Raw genomic sequence first — 20,275 nt, forward strand, 5'->3', positions numbered from 1 at the left:
ACAAAACTTAAAACACTCATACCCTTTGACACAAAAATTCCATTTCTGGAATTTATCAAACAGGTATGTTTAGACTACTATAAAAAATTACATGTGCAAGGAGGTTCACTATCACTTTACTAAAAGAAAATAAAGGAAATAAGCATAATTCTATCAGCTGGGAACTAATTAAAATAAATTATGGAGCATTCATACAACAGAATACTATACAGCCATTAAAAAGAATGAAGTACATTTCAGTAAATATGCCCCCATATTGATGTAAGCTCTTTCTATATATGACCTCATTTAACGTTTGTGACAACTCTGTGAGACAGGTTCTGATATAATCTCCCTTACAAATGTAAAAACTAAGGCTCAGAGATGTTAAGAGATTTGGCCAACGTCACACAGCTAGTAAATGGTGAAAGAGGATTCCACTGAGTTTTCTGCCTTCAGAAGCGGTATCTCCCAACAGTGATTAACCTAAGAAGTTGAACTGGAGATCCCAGAAGGAGTGGGTAGGTGGGAAAGGGTACTCTGGGTTTTGTACTGTTTGAAATTTTCTACCAGGCACATATAATAACGTGGTAATTAAAAAGTTAATTTTTAAAGGCATGCTGGGTGTCCTCATTTCATTTCCGTTTTGCCAGTTATCACACAGGAAAAATGTGAGAACAAGATCACAGAATCAACAGTTTTAGTTCCACGTAGGAATTTTTTTTTCTTCTTGTTATTTGGAAGAGCTTAAAAAATACATTTTTGCATTGAATTCGCTACACAGTCAACATTGAATGCCTACCATTTCTATTGCACTCTTATACATACCCCTGCTTTCAAATATAGTATTTGTCTATAATACTGTGTTAGCCCTCAAAAGACTCATAATATCAGAGATCTTTAGGCTCTTCCTATGTAAAATAATGTAACCCTAATTTGATTCGTTTGGGGTCTAAAACCTAATTACCCTCTTGTAGACATTACGTAAAATTAGGAAGGCTGGCAAAATCCCAGCTTCCCTTGACAAATCAAAAATGCTGAATTCCCCATGTCCCTCCCTCTATTAAATGACACTGCAATTCTAAAGACTTCTACTAATACAAGTGTTAGCATCCCACAATTGTTCAAACGTCTATTCAAATATAGCCCTCACAATGCATGATAATGTCATGTGTCATATCTACTCTCCTGCCTCGATGAGGGTCTGTCCAAGAACAGTAGGAATAGTGCTTCTACTGATCTTTTGTTTCTGGAGCAGCTAGCTCAGAGTTCCAGAGTTATTTGCTGTATAAGGAATCATGCATATCATGTTAGTTTTGCACCTTTTTACAATCCTTTTTCTATGTATCCAAAACCAATGTCTACACATCTGATATTCTGCTCTAGTCACTCTGTAATAAACACCCATCAAGAAAAAAAAAGAGCAGTTTATTAATGTGTTTGGATAATAGTGATTGGCATCGAGTTTGCAAGAAAAGACCGAAAACCTGGTTGAATCAAAACAATCCTCACTCCTGGCTCAGACACATGTAGAGTTTCCAAAAATTTTTACTTTATCATTATTTATTAATTTTCCTCACAAAGCTTCAGGGGAGGCCTTCCTATTGTCCTTCTCTTTCATATTTGGGGATGAGTAACTTTATCCTCAAAGACTTGCAGCCTTGCAATTCAATTTTTCCTGGTGTTAAAAAAAATCCTGTCACTGAACCCCTGCATTCCCAATTTGTTTGAAAATCATTTTATTGTTTTTTAAACTGTCTTTTTTTTAAAAAAAAAAAAAGTTTATTTATTTTTAAGAGAGAGAGTGTGCGCAAGCATGGTTGGGGGAGGGACAGAGAGAGAGGGAGACAAAAAATCCAAAGCTGGTTTCATGCTGTCAGCACGGAGCCTGATGTGAGGCTTGAACTCATGAACATTGAGATCATGACCTGAGCTGAAACCAAGAATCAGACACTTAACCAACTGAGCCACCCAGGTGCACCTGAAAATCATTATTTTTAATGCTACTAGAAGGTGAATATTTTTTGTAATCTCTGTGTTAGACAGATATGTAATAATATTTAATTTATAATTTATAAATACTGCATTCTGCATCCAAGGGCTTCTCTAGTGGAAGCCATCTATCCTCTCAGATTATTTTCTTTCTACAGCAGCTCAGTCTCTTTCTGAAATGCTGCCCTTCCTAATCCCCTTCAGGCCCAACCTGGCTCCACTTCTGTCTCTCAGGCTTTGAGGCACTAACACCGGCCACAGGAACACTGTCCACCCTGAGGGAAATGAATAGAGAAGACAACTAGAATCGACAGATTCTAGAGCCTAACTGATAACACTACCCTCCTTTCCTCCAAAGTAGCTAATACATTAAGACCACCTAAAAACAGAGCCAATGAATTATGTTTTCTGACATTACCCCGTTTATTAATTGATTTATCCGATTACAGCATACTGACTGCCTACACAGTGCTGCAACATTATAAATTCCTTCAAGGTCTGGACCAAGACAGAGAATAAGCAAGTGAGCAGACCAAAACCCAGCTAAGTAACCAACCTAACTACAGAGAACACAGAAGACACTGAGGAAACAATCAAATAGCACATGGTTTCTCCCTTAAGCAAGTCACAGTTTAGTAGAGAAGGCAACTGAGTAAATCATCATATGACATATGACATCATATGACAATTTCTAATTGCTATTACTGTATACAGATATTATGGGCATCTAGAGCTAGGAGGGTGACCAAAGAAGTTGAGCTTTTGCTTTTTTGTTTTTGTTTTTTTTTTCATTTTGAACAAGTGCTATGTTTTTATGCCAGTAGTACACATATAAGTGTCCCTAAACTGTAGATAGTTTTATTTTGCATGTTTCAATGTTCTTTATAAATATAGTGAATAAATCCTACAGAAATTTCCTTTTTTCCACTCACCACTATATGCTGAGATTTATCCGTGTTATAACATATGGCTTTAGTTCATTTATTTTAACGGCTATGCAGTATTCTATCGTATGTGTATCACATATTTATCCAACTTGACCAATGACCATTGGACTTGTTTCTACCCTCTGTGGCTTTGGGATTGTTGCCTTGGTTGAACAGAGATATTTTATTCTAATTCAGTTAAATGTATCAATCTTTTATGGCTCATGCTTTCTTTGCTTATTGAAGAAATATTTTTCAACTCCTAAGTGCATAAGGATACCCTCTTCTAAGTTTTTCTAAAAATTATAGTTCCTTTTACATATTTAGGGCTCTGTGTATGTGTGCACACACTGGCACGCGTGTCTGTATGCTCACTCCTCTGTATCTATAGCCTTTCCCCACCTGTCCCCTTGGGATCCAGTCTAGAAATAGGTCTAGTTCCTGAGCCAGAAGTAGTCTTGGTTTAGTTCCAGGTCAGAAATCAGTGTCCCCCTCTGTCCCCGGTCTCCCAGTTTTCTCAACACTATACCTCCAGATGAAAGTAGAGCACAAAAAAGAGGTTAGTGTGGAGGTTCCTCAAAAAATTAAAAATAGACCTACCCTATGACTCAGCAGTAGCACTGCTAGGAATTTACCCAAGGGATACAGGAGTGCTGATGCATAGGGCACTTGTACCCCAATGTTTATAGAAGCACTCTCAACAATAGCCAAATTATGGAAAGAGCCTAAATGTCCATCACCTGATGAATGGATAAAGAAATCGTGGTTTATATACACAATGGAGTACTGCGTGGCAATGAGAAAGAATGAAATATGGCCCTTTGTAGCAACGTGGATGGAACTGGAGAGTGTGATGCTAAGTGAAATAAGCCATACAGAGAAAGACAGATACCATATGTGTTCACTCTTATGTGGATCCTGAGAAACTTAACAGGAACCCATGGGGAAGGGGAAGGAAAAAAAAAAAAGGATGTTAGAGTGGGAGAGAGCCAAAGCATAAGAGACTCTTAAAAAGTTAGAACAAACTGAGGGTTGATGGGGGGTGGGAGGGCGGGGAGGGTGGGTGATGGGTATTGAGGAGGGCACCTTTTGGGATGAGGACTGGGTGTTGTATGGAAACCAATTTGACAATAGACTTCATATATTGAAAAAAAAAAGAAAGAAAGTAAAGCACAGCCTATTGCTTCTCAGTTTCACTGACATGTTCTGCCTTGGAGCACTGAGGTGCTTCTGGTTCTGCCCCCCTCTTGTTTGGATCCATAGTGATATGTCTCTTGATTTGAAGCCTTATTATTTCTTTTACTTTCTCTCTCTCTCTTCTTTAATATTTTTTCTACTATTTCTCTGTGTTTGGAGAAGAAATGGCTTATCAGGGCATAAACTTACTGAACTGTGACTCCTTAATTCTCTTTATGACAGATTTGAGGAAAGAGTAGCAGTTAACTACACAATAGAGGGTGTTGAAAGGAAATTGTAGATGATAAGAAAAGTATGTGGTGTGCAGAGACCAGAAAAAGAAAGAGGGTTTTGGAAATTGGGAGCAGTCTAGTGTGAGGGTAACAGAGGCAACATGAGGGACTGGGCAGCAGAGAGCCCTGAGACTGCAGCATGATCAGCCAGCCCAGCAGTCACCACTTCCCTGAAACTACACAAAAAACCTGAAGAACAGAACACTAAAGAAGAGAGAAACACAAAAAAAGAAAACAGAATGAGTCTTAGAAAACATTACAGATTTGAAAGCATGTTCACATCAATTCAGTGAGGTGCAGAGTGCTATATGTTATATGTCTGTTGTAGAATCACGAAAACAGAGGCTCAAGGGATTTAAGTGATGGGCTATAACTGAAACGCAGATCCTCTTTTGCCTCATTCCCTTGTTCTTTTTAGCAACCACAATGCAGAACAGATACACATATAGTAAAAAGCCTGCCTCCCAGGAATGCATCTTGGTGAAAGCAATACAATCAGAAACAACTTGAATAGAGATAAATTTCTTTGGCACTCCTCAGTTTCACTTTTAGGTTTTTCTCCTACTTGTCTCTTATTCTGGGCTCTGAACCTAAATTCATAAATAGTCCCTTATACTCATTTACCCTATGATACAAAAGACTGGTAAGGTTCAATGTTCTAGCTACCCTCTCCCAAATTTGTGTTTTTACTAGAACAAAGGAAGTAACTTCCAACTGTACAAATTCTGAGTAACACTGGCGTACAAAGGGTATGCATTTGAGGCAAAACTCCTTACCAGTGTTCCCTAAATCACATGACTTAGACAACTTTATGCTCCTACATATAAGAATCAAATTGCCTTTGCAACAGTGAAGTTTTGAGCTCCTTTAACTCACTTACAAGTGTCTCAAATAAGAAGACAGTATATCCCTATTAACGAAACTACTTACTTTATAGGTAGTTCTTATAATAATTATTCATTTGCTCAACAAATATTCCAAATGATTAGGCTAATAGTAACTATTATAAAGTGAAAATGTTATTTAAGGATGCATGCTAGAAAATGTAACTTTGACCAAATCAAACTTATTTCTGAAATTCAATCACACTGTAACTTGCTTACAAGGACAGAATAATTAATAAGACTAAGACAGACCAGTTATCTCAAAAGACAAAGGGTAAACTTGACCTACTTTTGCTGAATTTGTACTTTATTGTCCTTTCTATTCTTTTATATCAATTCGAGCTCTGTTTGAGTAATTATGTAATTCTCTTTCCTTTCTCAAAGGAGAGCTTGAATAACCTATTCCCCACACTCCCACTATATCTATACCATCCCTAAACTGCTTTCTATAATACTTACATCCGTGGGCAGCAGGAGGGGGATGTTCTTAGAAACCTCATTTAGTAAGATGGTTTATCTTTTTTTTTAAAAATTTTTTTAAATGTTTATTTATTTTTGAGACAGAGAGAGACAGAGCATGAACGGGGGAGGGCCAGAGAGAGAGGGAGACACAGAATCTGAAGCAGGCTCCAGGCTTCGAGCTGTCAGCACAGAGCCCGACGCGGGGCTCGAACCCATGGACCATGAGAGCATGACCTGAGCTGAAGTCGGACACTTAACCGACCGAGCCACCCAGGCGCCCCAAGATGGTTTATCTTCTTAAGTCATGAAAGAGCAATGTGAAACCCTCCATCTAAAATATAAGTCTTCTACAGGGTATCATAATGGATAAAAAAAACAAGACCCATCTATTTGCTGTCTACAAGAGACTCATTTTAGACCTGAGGACACCTTCAGATTAAAAGTGAAGGGATGGAGAACTATTTATCATGCTACTGGAAGTCAAAAGAAAGCTGGAGTAGCCATACTTATATCAGACAAACTAGACTTTAAATTAAAGGCTGTAATGAGAGATGAAGAAGGGCATTATATAATAATTACGGGGTCTATCCATCAGGAAGAGCTAACAATATAAATGTCTATGCGCCGAATACGGGAGCCCCCAAATATATAAAACAATTACTCACAAACATAAGCAACCTTATTGATAAGAATGTGGTAATTTCAGGGGACTTTAATACCCCACTTACAACAATGGATAGATCATCTAGACACAGGATCAATAAAAAAACAAGGGCCCTGAATGATACATTGGATCAGATGGACTTGACAGATATATTTAGAACTCTGCATCCCAAAGCAACAGAATATACTTTCTTCTCAAGTGCACATGGAACATTCTCCAAGATAGATCACAAACTGGGTCACAAAACAGCCCTTCATAAGTATACAACAATTGAGATCATACCATGCATACTTTCGGACCACAATGCTATGAAACTTGAAATCAACCACAGAAAAATGCCTGGAAAACCTCCAAAAGCATGGAGGTTAAAGAACACCCTACTAAATGATGAATGGATCAACCAAGCAATTAGAGAATAAATTTAAAAATATATGGAAACAAATGAAAATGAAAATACAACAACCCAAACGCTTTGGGATGCAGCAAAGGCAGTCCTGAGAGGAAAATACATTGCAATCCAGGGCTATCTCAAGAAACAAGAAAAATCCCAAATACAAAATCTAACAGCACACCTAAAGGAAATAGAAGCAGAACAGCAAAGACACCCCAATCCCAGCAGAAGAAGATAAATAATAAAGATCAGAGGAGAAATAAGCAATATAGAATCTAAAAAAAACTGTACAGCAGATCAATGAAACCTAGAGTTGTTTTTTTGAAAAAATAAACAAAATTGATAAACCTTTTGAGAAGCCAGGCTTCTCAAAAAGAATAGTGAGAGGACCCAAATAGATAAAATCATGAATGAAAATGGAATTATTACAACTAATCCCTCAGGAATACAAGCAATTATCAGGGAATACTATGAAAAATTATATGCCAACAAACTGGACAACCTGGAAGAAATGGACAAATTCCTAAGCACCCACACACTTCCAAAACTCAAGCAGGAAGAAATAGAAAACTTGAACAGACCCAAAACCAGCGAAGAAATTGAACCAGTTATCAAAAATCTCCCAACAAATAAGAGTCCAGGACCAGATGGCTTCCCTGGGGAATTCTACCAGACATACAAAGCAAAGATAATACCTTTCATTCTCAAGCTGTTCCAAAAAATAGAAAGGGAAGGAAAACTTCCAGACTCATTCTATGAAGCCAGCATTACTTTGATTCCTAAACCAGACAGAGACCCAGCAAAAAAAGAGAACTACAGGCCAATATCCCTAATGAATATGGATGCAAAAATTCTCAATAAGATACTAGCAAATCGAATTCAACAGCACATAAAAAGAATCATTCACGATGATCAAGTGGGATTCATTCTTGGGATGCAGGGCTGGTTCAACATTTGAAAATCAATCAACGTGATACATCACATTAATAAAAGAAAAGAAAAAAGCGTTTGACAAAATTCATCATTCTTTCTTAATAAAAACCCCCAAGAAAGTCGGGATAGAAGGAACATAGTTAAACATCATAAAAGTCACTTATGAAAAGCCCACAGCTAATATCATCCTCAATGGGAAAAACCTGAGAGCTTTCCCACTGCGATCAGGAACACGACAGCGATGTCCACCTTTACCGCTGTTGTTTAACAGTGTTGGAAGTGCTAGCATCAGCAATCAGACAACAAAGGAAATCAAAGGCATCAAAATTGGCAAAGATGAAGTCAAGCTTTCACTTTTTGCAGATGACATGATATTATACATGGAAAACCTGATAGACTCCACCAAAAGTCTGCTAGAACTGATACATGAATTCAGCAAACTTGCAGGATACAAAATCAATGTACAGAAATCAGTTGCATTCTTATAAACCAATAATGAAACAACAGAAAGACAAATAAAGAAACTGATCCCATTCACAATTGCACCAAGAAGCATAAAATACGTAGGAATAAACCTAACCAAAGATGTAAAAGATCTGTATGCTGAAAACTATAGAAAGCTTAGGAAGGAAATTGAAGAAGAGATAAAGAAATGGAAAAACATCCCGTGCTCATGGACTGGAAGAATAAATATTGTCAAAATGTCAATACTACCCAAAGCTATCTACACACTCAATGCAATTCCAATAAAAATTGCACTAGCATTCTCAAAGCTAGAACAAGCAATCCTAAAATTTATATGGAACCACAAAAGACCCTGAATAGCCAAAGTAATATTGAAGGAGAAGACCAAAGCAGGAGGCATCACAATCCCAGACTTTAGCCCCTACTAGAAAGCTGTAATCATCAAGACAGCATGGTATTGGCACAAAAACAGACACATAGACCAATAGAATACAATAGAGACTCCAGAAACGGACCCACAAAATGATGGCCAACTAATCTTTAACAAGGCAGGAAACAACATTCAATGGAAAAAAGACAGTCTCTTTAACAAATGGTGCTGGGAGAACTGGTCAGCAACATGCAGAAGAATGAACCTGGACCACTTTCTTACACCATCCACAAAAATAAACTCAAAATGGATAAAGGACCTGAATGTGAGACAGGAAACCATCAAAACCCTAGAGGAGAAGTCAGGAAAAAACCTCTCTGACCTCAGCTGCAGCAACTTCTTACTTGACACATCTCCAAAGGCAAGGGAATTAAAAGCAAAAATGAACAATTGGGACCTCATCAAGATAAAAGGCTTCTGCACAGCAAAGGAAACAACCAACAAAACTAAAAGGCAACCAACGGAATGGGAAAAGATATTTGCAAATGACATATCGGAGAAAGGGCTAGTATCCAAAATCTATAAAGAACTCACCAAACTCCACACCTGAAAAACAAATAAACCAGTGAGGAAATAGGCAGAAAACATGAATAGACATTTCTGCAAAGAAGACATCCATATGGCCAAAAGGCACATGAAAGGATGCTCAACATCACTCCTCATCAGGGAAATACAAATCAAAGCCACACTGAGATACCACCTCACGCTGGTCAGAGTGGCTAAAATGACAAATCGGGAGCCTATAGATGTTTGAGAGGATGTGGAGAAATGGAAACCCTCTTGCACTGTTGGTGGGAATGCAAACTGGTACAGCCACTCTGGAAAACAGTCAGAAGTTCCTCAAAAAATTAAAAATAGTTCTACCCTATGACCCAGCAATAGCACTGCTAGGAATTTACCCAAGGGATACAAGAGTGCTGATGCATAGGGGCACTTTTACCCCAATGTTTATGGCAGCACTCTCAACAATAGCCAAATTATGGAAAGTGCGTAAATGTCCATCAACTGATGAATGGATAAAGAAACTGTGGTTTATATACACAATGGAATACTGCTTGGCAATGAGAAAGAATGAAATATGACCTTTGGTAGCACCATGGATGCAACTGGAGAGTGTTATGCTAAGTGAAATAAGTCATACAGAGAAAGACAGATACCATATGTTTTTACTCTTATGTGGATCCTGAGAAACTTTACAGAAGACCATGGGGGAGGGGAAGGATAAAAAAAAGTTAGAGAGGGAGGGAGTCAAAGCATAAGAGACTCAAAAACTGAGAATAACCTAGGGAGAGTGGGAGGGAGGGGAGAGTGGGTGACGGGCATTGAGGAGGATACCTGTTGGGAGGAGCACTGGGTGTTGTATGGAAACCAAATTGACAATAAATTTCATACTATAAATAAATAAATAAATAAATAAATAAATAAATAAATAAATAAATACAAATCCCATTGTGAAAAAAATAAAATAAAATACAAATCTTCTATTTATTCTCCAATCCATAATGTAGAGAGATGGCTTCATTTGAACTGTAAGTCATGATCAGCCCTCCAGATTCTTAAAGAATACTGTTTCTCTGTAATGATAGAAAAATCTAGTTCCTCTAGGCAAACTTTTAATCGCCGCTGCTATTTACTTGATATTAACCGACAATAATTGAACCAAGAACCAAATTGGAGTTTAGCAAATGTGTGCTCATCACATAAATCACACTTGCTGCAAGATTTTAAGAGCATACTGCAGGCTTTGAAAATGCTTCACCTAAATAGCTTTGAGTGGGGAACATAGGGTGTAAAAGTGGTGAACTGTGCTCTTTCTTTCCCCAGGTTTTCAGGGTGTGGGATATACAGACTCTTTCACTGTTACAAATCTTCCATGACAGCCAGGGAGGACCAGGAGATATGCAGATTTATTCTATGGTATATGACTCTAATAATGGCATGCTTATTACAGGTAAGTGTACCCAATTAATGGCAGACAAAACTCTTATCTTGACTTTTAACCTTTTTTAACTATCACTTGAAGAAAACTAACCAGAAGAAAAGCAAAAGTAGAAGGGGAATATGTAAACAGTGATTCATCACAGATTTTTTTTTTTTTAGCAATAGAGAGAGAGTGTGAGTGGGAGAGAGGGGCAGAGGGAGAGAGAGAGAGACAGAAAGAGAGACAGAGAGAGAGAGAGAGAGAGAGAGAGAGAGAATTGTAAGCAGGCTCCATGCTCGGTGCAGAGCCCAACTTGGGCCTTGATCCCACAACTGTGAGATCATGACCTGAGCTGAAATCAGGAGTCGGACACTCAACTGACTGAGCCATCCAGGTGTCCCCATCACAGTAGATATTTAATTCAGTTCCACCCTCTCCTGTCTTTCCATTACTGGGTAGATAAAATGTGTGACTGAACTTCCTCAAAAAGACCAGGTCAGTGCTCTAAGTTCTTGAGTCTAGGATGATGGCTTGGGTTGAGCAAGAAGTAGGATGTGATGTGTTGCTGCATAGAAGGCAAGCCAGCTCTGTTATGACTCTCAGAAGCTGGAATATAATCCATTTTAGAGTGGCTGCATCAGATCACTGAATCAATGCCCCCTTTGTTCAGTGAGGCAATTTAGCCCCATGCATTCTAGTGCTGAGTCAGTTAGAAGGTGCTGACCCTCCCACCTGTCTTTGCTTCTAGACAATGAAGTGGAGAGAGAGGATAGAGTTCCAAATGACAGATCCCCAGGGCTGATGCTAACAGATTGTTTCCTTTTCTTGTTGTCTCTTAAAAAACAAACAAACAAAAAATGCTTCCTAAAGTCACAAAAGATTCTGCTAAGGCATTTAGGTTAAATGTGATTCACATGCATGCCTTCTGGCTTTAGAAGAAAAAATACACAATATTAACAGTACTTCTTCCTTCTGGAACACCAACTCAGAATGCATTTCCTAAGCATTTTCCCACTGACCACCTGTTCTGAGTTCCTGTGAGATTAATTAGAGCAGGGAAATGGTGCTATCTCTGTCGGTGGAGAATATAATTATTTTTTAACTCTGGGGGTCTTTTTCCAAACCAGCATTTCATACTTGACAATTTTCCACCTTGTAAAACAGAACTTAATTCTAGGTATAAGCACCCCTCCTCTTTATTACCTTCTCTGAAAATAACATGCTAATGACTGTAAGCATATTCTCCTGGTATCCCCACTTGCATATTTGATTAGTGGGCTCAGCATTTACAACCCACTTATCATCAGAGTAACTAAGGACTCAAGTATCAAGACAAAAGAAGGAAGAGGAGGAAGGAGAAGAGAAAATCAAGATTACTTCCCAGTTTTATGTAATCTTGACAGTACTTTACCTACAAAAATATAGAGTTCTGTGTATTGCTTACATCAACTGCAACCATCAACTTGACATCAGAATTACATGAAGCTTATCTCTCAGATTCTATTTCATGCTTTGATTCAAATGAAACCACCATAGTAATCTTCTAAACCCCAATGACAGCAGCACCACATTCTGGAAATGTTTTGTAGAATATACTGTTGTTACTGTCGTTTTTATTATTCCTCTGTTAATACAACTACCTTTTGTAAAATTCTTTTACAAAGTGCTTTCATGTACTTTCATTTGACCTACACAACCACCCCATGAGTTGGGAATTACTGCTTATCCTATTTTATAAATGACAAACTAAATATTAAAACAGTTCCATTGACTAGTTTTAAAACACAAGGTTAAAAGGTAGAGCTGGGATTCATTCCCAGAGCTTCTGTTTCCTGAAACCACATTCTTTCTCTGTAACTGCATTGTTTGCATAGCCAAAATGTAGAGCATTACCATTGGTTCATAAGCGTATCTAGCTTTGTTAATGTGAGTTCTGAAAAAAGTTAGTCACAATATAATGTTAAATGATCTACCAAAAAGCTCTGAGTGTTGGTTATTTCGTTACTATTTGCCTCTCACATGTCCATACTGGGACATTCAAACTGAGAAATATTACCAGAAAAGCCTTTTAAGTCCTTCTTTACACGTGAACAGATTTCATCTTAAAATTTAAGCACCTTAGGAAAGTGCTTAGTAACTCCTGCTGAACCTTTTCCTACAGGTGCAGGTGGGATTGGAAAGTCATGAGAAACTCAATACAAAGGGTTTGTCTTTGGTAATTTAATCTCCACATCAATAAAACAGAGAAGTTTCATTTTGTTTGATCTTTGAAATGCTTTGAGATTCTTATTTATATTTCTAGACATTACACTGAAACAGAATACACAGTTGATTTTGAGAGTTAAATCATATTTGCCATTTATATATTCCTGTAAAGCCAAACTACCCCCTTAGGAAAATGTAAACAAGGAATATCTGCTCTCCATCTACTTCCCCATGGTGATTTAGAAATTAATCTTATTTAATATTGATGTTGCAAGCACTGGCTTGCAACCATTCTTTCATTACATTTAATAGGAATGTGTTTACAGAGTGCTTTATCATTTGTTGGTTGGAAAAGGCTCTCTAACAATAAATTCCAATCACTAAATGGAAGTTTACCTTCAGCAGAAAGCTACTATATACCAGATGGAGAGGCATGTGGTAGGCTCTCTAAAAGAAGGAAAACAGTAGACTGTAAAAAAATAGAAAAATGGGGGCCACTGAAAATAGGATATCAGCGAATCCAAATCGCCTGTACTTGAAAATTAATGAAGCCGTCAAAATGAATGTTTTTCTCTTACTGAATAACATAGGCTTTATTTGTCAAAAATGTTTTAGAGAAAAAGAATGTGTTTTCATTAGATATCCTAGGAACTGATATTACTAATCCCACTGATTGGTTCTTTCCAAACACAAATGATTGAGTAAAATCCTTTGTGATTCAAAACTTCTAATATTGGGTATTTGTGAGATACTTATTTCTGTTCTAGGATCTGGTGTCATGGACATGTATCCTCTGACGAGGATGGTACAAGATACAAAACAGATTCCTCACACTCATGAACGAGAGATCAATGTCATGCTTTACAACAGATATTTTCACCAAGTCCTTACTATCTGTTCTGAATCCATAATTAAGGTGAGTACATAGTGGTTCTTCAGAAAGAAAAAGTCAGAGCTAATAGAATTTTCTCTTTTTACAGGTAAGTCTTTGGGAAATTAAGTAACTGTAGTGGTGCATTTGATGAGACTCAACAGTAGAGCTATTTTTAAGCATTCATGCACATGTGAAAAACAAGTATTTTAAGCCAGATCAGACAGCTTGCTATCTTTCTTTCAAGAGAGAGTGCACATGAGCAGGGGAGGGGCAGAGGGAGAGAGAGAGAGAATCTTAAGCTGGCTCCGTGCTCAGCACAAAGCTCCACTCGGGGCTCAATCCCATGACTATGAGATCACAACCTGAGCTGAAATCAAGAGTCTGATTCTCAACCGACTGAGCCATCCAGGCACCCCTACACTGCTTATTAGGCCACACACTCAATTAAATATATAAAGCTCGTTTTTACTATCAGAATAGAAATTTTAAAGGAAATATATCAAGGAAAGAGAACTAGGATAGATAGATGATAGATGATAGATAGATGATTTTTAAATCTGAGCTATGGGAAGAAGATATGTTAAGAAGGAAGGGAAAGAAATTTGTAATGTTTACTGTAGCCCCTATAGGTGCAGGATGTATGCCAAGTGCCTCAAACCCATGATCTTATTTAATCTCCACACTGGTTTTCTGTGGACACATAAAAGTTTACATTTTAAAGATGAGGAAACTAGGACTCATAGCAATCAAGAAACTTGCCCCAGATCATATAACTAGTAAGCATCCTAGCTAGGAAATGAATCCAGGTTTGCCTGATGTAGATACCTATGTCTGTTTCTCTGCATTCCTCTGCCCTGTCATTACTGTGTTCCCCAGGGGCCAGGGTATGTAGCTATCCTGAGTACACCTGTAATTACAACCACTGAAGCCATCCAGCAGTGATGGCTGGCAGTGTTTTCTTCAGAGTGTTGTCCTTTCATTTCATGCATGCTGTCCTTTCATTTCATGCATGATCTCCAAAAGGCGAGAGCTCTACTGCGAGAGCAGTAGAGAGCATACTGTGGGGACCCTTTAAATCCCTTCTCAATCTTTGACCTTTTGTGCTCATCTGCTGGAAATTTTCTCGGGCCAAAATCTCCTGAGTTCACTTAATTATCACCTCTTTCTGATAATCTGCCTACAAAATAAGTAAAGGAAAACTAAAACTATGGAGAAAATGTCTTCCCTGTAAGAGAAGCAGTGGGGGAAGGAATGCATCTAGGTGAGTTTTCATTATGATTGATTGGTTGAAGAGTGATCCTACTTCAGGCCAGGAAATGGATGATGTCTGAAACCTGTTCATGCAGTATCACTCATTTCTCCCTTGAGTACCCTGTCTGAACTCGGGAGCACTCAGACGTTGACCACGTGGGCTCTAGGGCCAAACTGGCCTCATTCAGATCAGTTGGTGGCCCTCGGTTGGCTACCTGGCCTCCAGGTGATTCCATTGAGCTCCATTTGGTCCCTCTCTCCCTCTTCCAGCTGCAACACCTCTCAGCTCCCTGGAGGGACAATGCACCTTCCCATCTCTGGCCCTTTGCTTATGCAGTCCCTGTCCCCAGATACCTTGAGAGCCACCATTCTGTGCTTGCCAGTTCTGTTTTATTACTCACTGACAGCCTAGTTCACATGTGAGCATGACAGATCCATGAAAAAGAAGAGATTTAGACTGGAAGACTGGAGGTGTAGAGCCTCTCCCATGTTTCCAAAGAGAAATAATGATGTGTCTTGACATGTTTCTGGATTTTTCAGTCACATCCAGCCTGATTACACAGACAGCTTTCTCTGAAGTCTTTCTCTCTGTCTCTAAAAGTGATGCCTGTGTCCCTAATCAGAACACTTCTTGGAAAGGCCAGTGAGCTCCTGACCTTCCTCTGGGTTCTCTTAGATTCCATGTGTCAACCACAGATTCTGTCCTGTGACCGTGGCCAATTTGGATAAATGTCAACAGGGAATAAATCCCGTTTCATTGTTTTGTCTGTTATAATTGTTACATTTCTATCTTGCTGCGAATCTTGCTTCGTGCTTACAGTGGCAAAATTGACTACTTCCTCCACAGCCAGAGTGCCTGGAATAGTCGCTGCCTGTCTCGGCCACCTACAGCAGACACAGTCCAGGGTAGCACAGTAACTACTAGACAGCAATGCATCTTTTAGAACTTTGTTTGCTCAAACCAACATTCATGGCAGAATGTTGGGAAAGATTTTAGAAGTGCATAGTACCAATTCTGGGGCTTTTTGAATGTTGTAAAATTTGCTAATAACTAAAGGGTATATGGATTATTTTATTTTTGTTGTTGTTGTTCTTTCCTACAGGTATGGGAAATCGAGACTGGCCTCCAAATATACCAGATTTTAGACCCTCATGGCTTCAGTGTTGAACTGACTTCTGCAGCTATTAATGAAAGTGGATTTCTTTTTGCCACAGGAGCATATAATGGTCAGACTCATATCCAGAATATGGCCTCCCTGCCTTAGTGCCCTGAGAATTTGTGCTAGGAACTCATTAGTTGCGTGGGTTAGAGAGAGCATGAATCAGGCTGGAATATGTCAGCATGCCAGAGAGTGCTCTGCCTTAGCGACTCTTCTCTAATGAGCACCAGAGCCCTGATATCAATACCTGAGATTGCATTTATATTATTGCTTTAACATTTGCAAAAGTCTTTCCTGCATATCTCATTCTATCTTTGGTGGGATTTACTTGCATTGACTTGCATTGCATTACTTGCATTGACTCCTTTTGCCCTTTTCGTTTTGGGTACCGTCAGCTAAGAGATGGACATTACATTTAGTGCTTGCTGATAATATTTTTACTGACAGTAGACTTGAGGACCAGACAAAAATCCAGCCAACATTGTTATACAACACCTAGAATTCTCTGTTGGACTTGTTGATATGTCTAAGCTCTTTGGGAGCATACAGCAGGTCACACCTGAGAGGATATCAGTCTCCAGTGGTATTAGGTCACTTGCTGCTCCTTGTGTTATCTATCGAGCATTGTGTAAAACCTTCTGGAACTAAGCACTCCAGCTGCCTCACCTATCATGTCACCTTGGTCTGACCTCCCACAACAGAACTACTTCATCTAGACCATATGGTCAACTTGTATGCACTACTCATGGTTTATTTATTCTAGAGATATATTTGCCAAAGAAATTCTTGCTTGTAAGCCTGTTGGTGGGATGTGTGTACATGCTGATGTGAAAGTCTGATTTTTTAAAGTGTGGCAGACAATACACATGAAATAAAATCATGAATGCTAAGTGCTGGGGTGTGAATTGGTGCAACTGCTCTGCATGTGGACAATTCTTTTTTTTTTTTAATTTTTTTTTAACCTTTATTTTTGAGACAGAGAGAGACAGAGCATGAACGGGGGAGGGTCAGAGAGAGGGAGACACAGAATCTGAATCAGGCTCCAGGCTCTGAGTTGTCAGCACAGAGCCCCATGCGGGGCTCGAACTCCTGGACCGCAAGATCACGACCTGAGCTGAAGTCGGACGCTCAACCGACTGAGCCACCCAGGCGCCCCTGCATGTGGACAATTCCTAAGAAAACAGACTTCCTGCCCTATAAGCACACTCTACATACATATGAAAATTAGTTAAAATAGAAATTCTGAGCATTGTACACAACTATTATCAGGCATATGCATTAGCAATTCATACAGATGACTAAGACAGTATTACTTTTGGACAAGCAAGTCACATTTCATTATTAGTGCTAGGGTGGAGATTTTCTTCAAACTTGGACAGTTTGTCCTCCACAGAGGTAATTGACAAAGGTGCAGAGACATTCTAGGACACCCTGGGAAGCAGGATTCTTCGGGTCTCAGAACAGCTCTGCTCACAAGCCATCAGGTCCCCCTCATTCCCACCGACCCACACACCTAAGCTGAGCAGTACCTCTCCTGGCTCTCTATGTCCCCATTAAATCTGACTGCGAAAGTTCCAAAGTAGCAGGAAATCTGGGCCATGAGACTGTAGTCCACATATCCAGGACTGAATGGAAGCATTCTTTCTTTCATTTGTTTGCATGACTGTGTTCCTCCAACACCATAAAGTCCTTGAGGGCAGGAACGATGCCAGTTCACTTTTCATTCCCAGCTACTCGCACAGTGCTGAGTATATAGGGAGAATTTAGTCAGCGTTTAATGATGTTGTTAGTGAGTAAACAAATGGTAGGAGTTGTGAGTGTTGCTGATAGAGAGTACCTGGCATAAAGGGAGTAAAAGAACACAGTGAGAACATTCCGGATGTCCAGCAAGAGTAAAGCTGGGAAATAAGAAGCAGGAGACAGGGTGGGATTAGGGTGACACAAGGGGAGGAAAGTGACGTGAGGGGCTGTCCACTGGATTCTAAACCTGAGGTGACCCCTAGAAAAGCCTACATGAGATGATTCCTACATGGAGTGATGACCTAGCAACAAACATTCAACAGCCACGCAGTGAATCAAGCCTCCTGGCCCCTCATTCAAGTTCCCCTAAATCAAATGACCCAAGTTAATGACAAAGAAAATATGATTTCAGATGTAAAAAGAAACTCAGTACCCCTTTTGCATTTCCTTCCCATGTAACCAATAAAACAACTCAAAGCTTGATAGAGTCCTACCTGCTGGAATTCTCTTAAATATTTTATTACCTAGTAAGAGCTAAATTCTTCAAACATGTCAGCACCTTAGGAAATGTGACATTATTGGACTGATCTTTCACTACAGCTGACGACTGTGACAAAATATTAGATAAATAGGAAGATATTGGAGGGTATTTAGTGAACTGGAGGACATTGGAAGAGTCAGGGCGGAAAGATCTACTTCATACAGAAAGCTCAGCTAGGAGAGTTTGAGTGTTTCAAAAAACCTGTCACAAATTTCAAAACATTGCCTAGTCCTGCTAATTTGTATTAGCCTGTGACAAATAAAGGCATACAGAGATTCATTTTTTGCACAGCAAGGCTAGGGAGACTCACACGTCATAGTAGGAAATAAACATAGGATAAATGGTAGATCAATTTCTTAAAGTGTGTTTATTTATTTTGAGAGAGAGAGAGAGAGAGAGAGAGACAGAGAGAGAGAGAGCATGTGTGAGTGGGGGAGGAGCAGAGAGAAAGGGAGAGAGAGGATCCCAAGCAGACTGCTGGCACAGAGCTCTACGCAGGGCTGGATCCCATGAACCTTGAGATCATGACCTAAGCCCAAATCATGAGTTGGATGTTTAACCATCTGATCCACCCAGGCACTCCTAGATCAGTTTTGTCTGAGATAAAAGCCAAGCTTTCTATAAATTATTTTTATCTACATAGTTTTTTTTCCTGTGTGCTCAGGAACAATTAAAATCTGGGACTTTGGCAGCGGGCAGGAGATGAAAATGTTGCCTGAAGGGAAAGACTGGAAGGAGGAAGAGCACTGGCTACGGCGCCTGATTTTCCTGAAAGCTCAGGAAAAATACCAGTACTTGATCCTCACCTTGGAGCACAACGGGAAGATCAAAATGATCCAGGTTTGCAATCTCAGTTTTATATTTGTACCCTATGTGCTCTTCTTGGGGAAATCAACGGAGTCTATGGATGATCCCCATTTCACGCCTCTCTCACCAGTCATCTGAGGATAACATTTCTCCACGAGTCTTCCTAAGAGGCTCCCAATTAAGAGCATCCTTGTCCAGGTCCAAGCAAAGAACAAAAAAGAATAGCTGATCAGCGACAGCATCTCGCCCAGCCAGCATTTGCTGAAGGATTAGTTAGGAGCCCCTGGAGCAGGTATCAGAAAGGTGAAACTGACCCACAGCTGCCACCTCAGACATTGTTTATACCCTCGTCCGGGGATAATTCCCTGGCGGAACTGCTCCCCAGCAGTCTCGGTGCAAGGGAGCAATGATTCCCCTGTGTTCTCAGAACTCATAATGCATTCAGCGATGCTCAAGTCACTTTTTCAGTTTGTCACCAAAATTGCTTTGTTTACTTTGAGGTTAACGATGCAATCTGCTCAGGGCCATTTCGGGAGGATTGAGGTAGGCTAATTTATTTTTTCTGCGAGTCTATTACCACCTAAGAATGCTAATGCCTTCTTCATATTTAAAATGAAGGCTAGATCATTTATCCTGGCTACTGAGTGGATCTCTCTCTGCCTGGAACTCGAGGACTCATTGAATTTATTATTCCCCTTCTGAAAGCTAAAATCAGAAAAAAAAATCTTAAATTAGGGAAGCAATCATGAAATTTCAGCATTGATTAAGGTGACTGATGTCCCTGCTGCTGGAAAAAAGGAGTGAAAAACATCCCTGATGCAATATACTCTTCCCATGTTGTCTGAGCAATACAGATAGCACCATAGAAAGGAATGTTTTAGTTATTATACACTCTCCCACATGACAACATACTGATTTCCCTTCTTTCAATTAGTGCAACTGGCCACCAGTATGCTTTTCCTAATATACAGTGTCTATTATAAACAAGCCTTTTTTAACCATTCCAAAAAAAAAAAAAAAAAAAAAGCCTGGTGCTGTTCCCAAGTCAAAATTGGTTTTGGTTTTATTGCAGTATTGTTCATTTTGATTATTCTGGTTCTTCATGTTTCAAAAATCCATAGACTGAGCTTGATGAAGACTGAAAACCTCTCTTATTCATATTTGTATTCCTGCTCTGCCCC

The 20,275-nt window shown here is 39.3% G+C and overlaps 1 protein-coding gene across 3 annotated transcripts in view; it reads left to right on the forward strand.

The window, feature by feature from the left end:
* The window catches only part of WDR64 (WD repeat domain 64), a 148,025-nt gene that overhangs the window by 88,945 nt on the left and 38,805 nt on the right, over positions 1-20,275 (forward strand). For all 3 annotated transcript variants that reach the window (XM_053209589.1, XM_015072869.3, XM_027046321.2), the window contains 4 exons: positions 10,420-10,546; positions 13,489-13,637; positions 15,950-16,073; positions 18,952-19,127. In XM_053209589.1, coding sequence (XP_053065564.1) covers positions 10,420-10,546; positions 13,489-13,637; positions 15,950-16,073; positions 18,952-19,127 — 576 coding nt within the window. The remainder of the gene's footprint in view (positions 1-10,419; positions 10,547-13,488; positions 13,638-15,949; positions 16,074-18,951; positions 19,128-20,275) is intronic.

Source organism: Acinonyx jubatus, chromosome E4, assembly GCF_027475565.1.
Source record: "Acinonyx jubatus isolate Ajub_Pintada_27869175 chromosome E4, VMU_Ajub_asm_v1.0, whole genome shotgun sequence".
Classification (NCBI taxonomy): Eukaryota; Metazoa; Chordata; class Mammalia; order Carnivora; family Felidae; genus Acinonyx; species Acinonyx jubatus.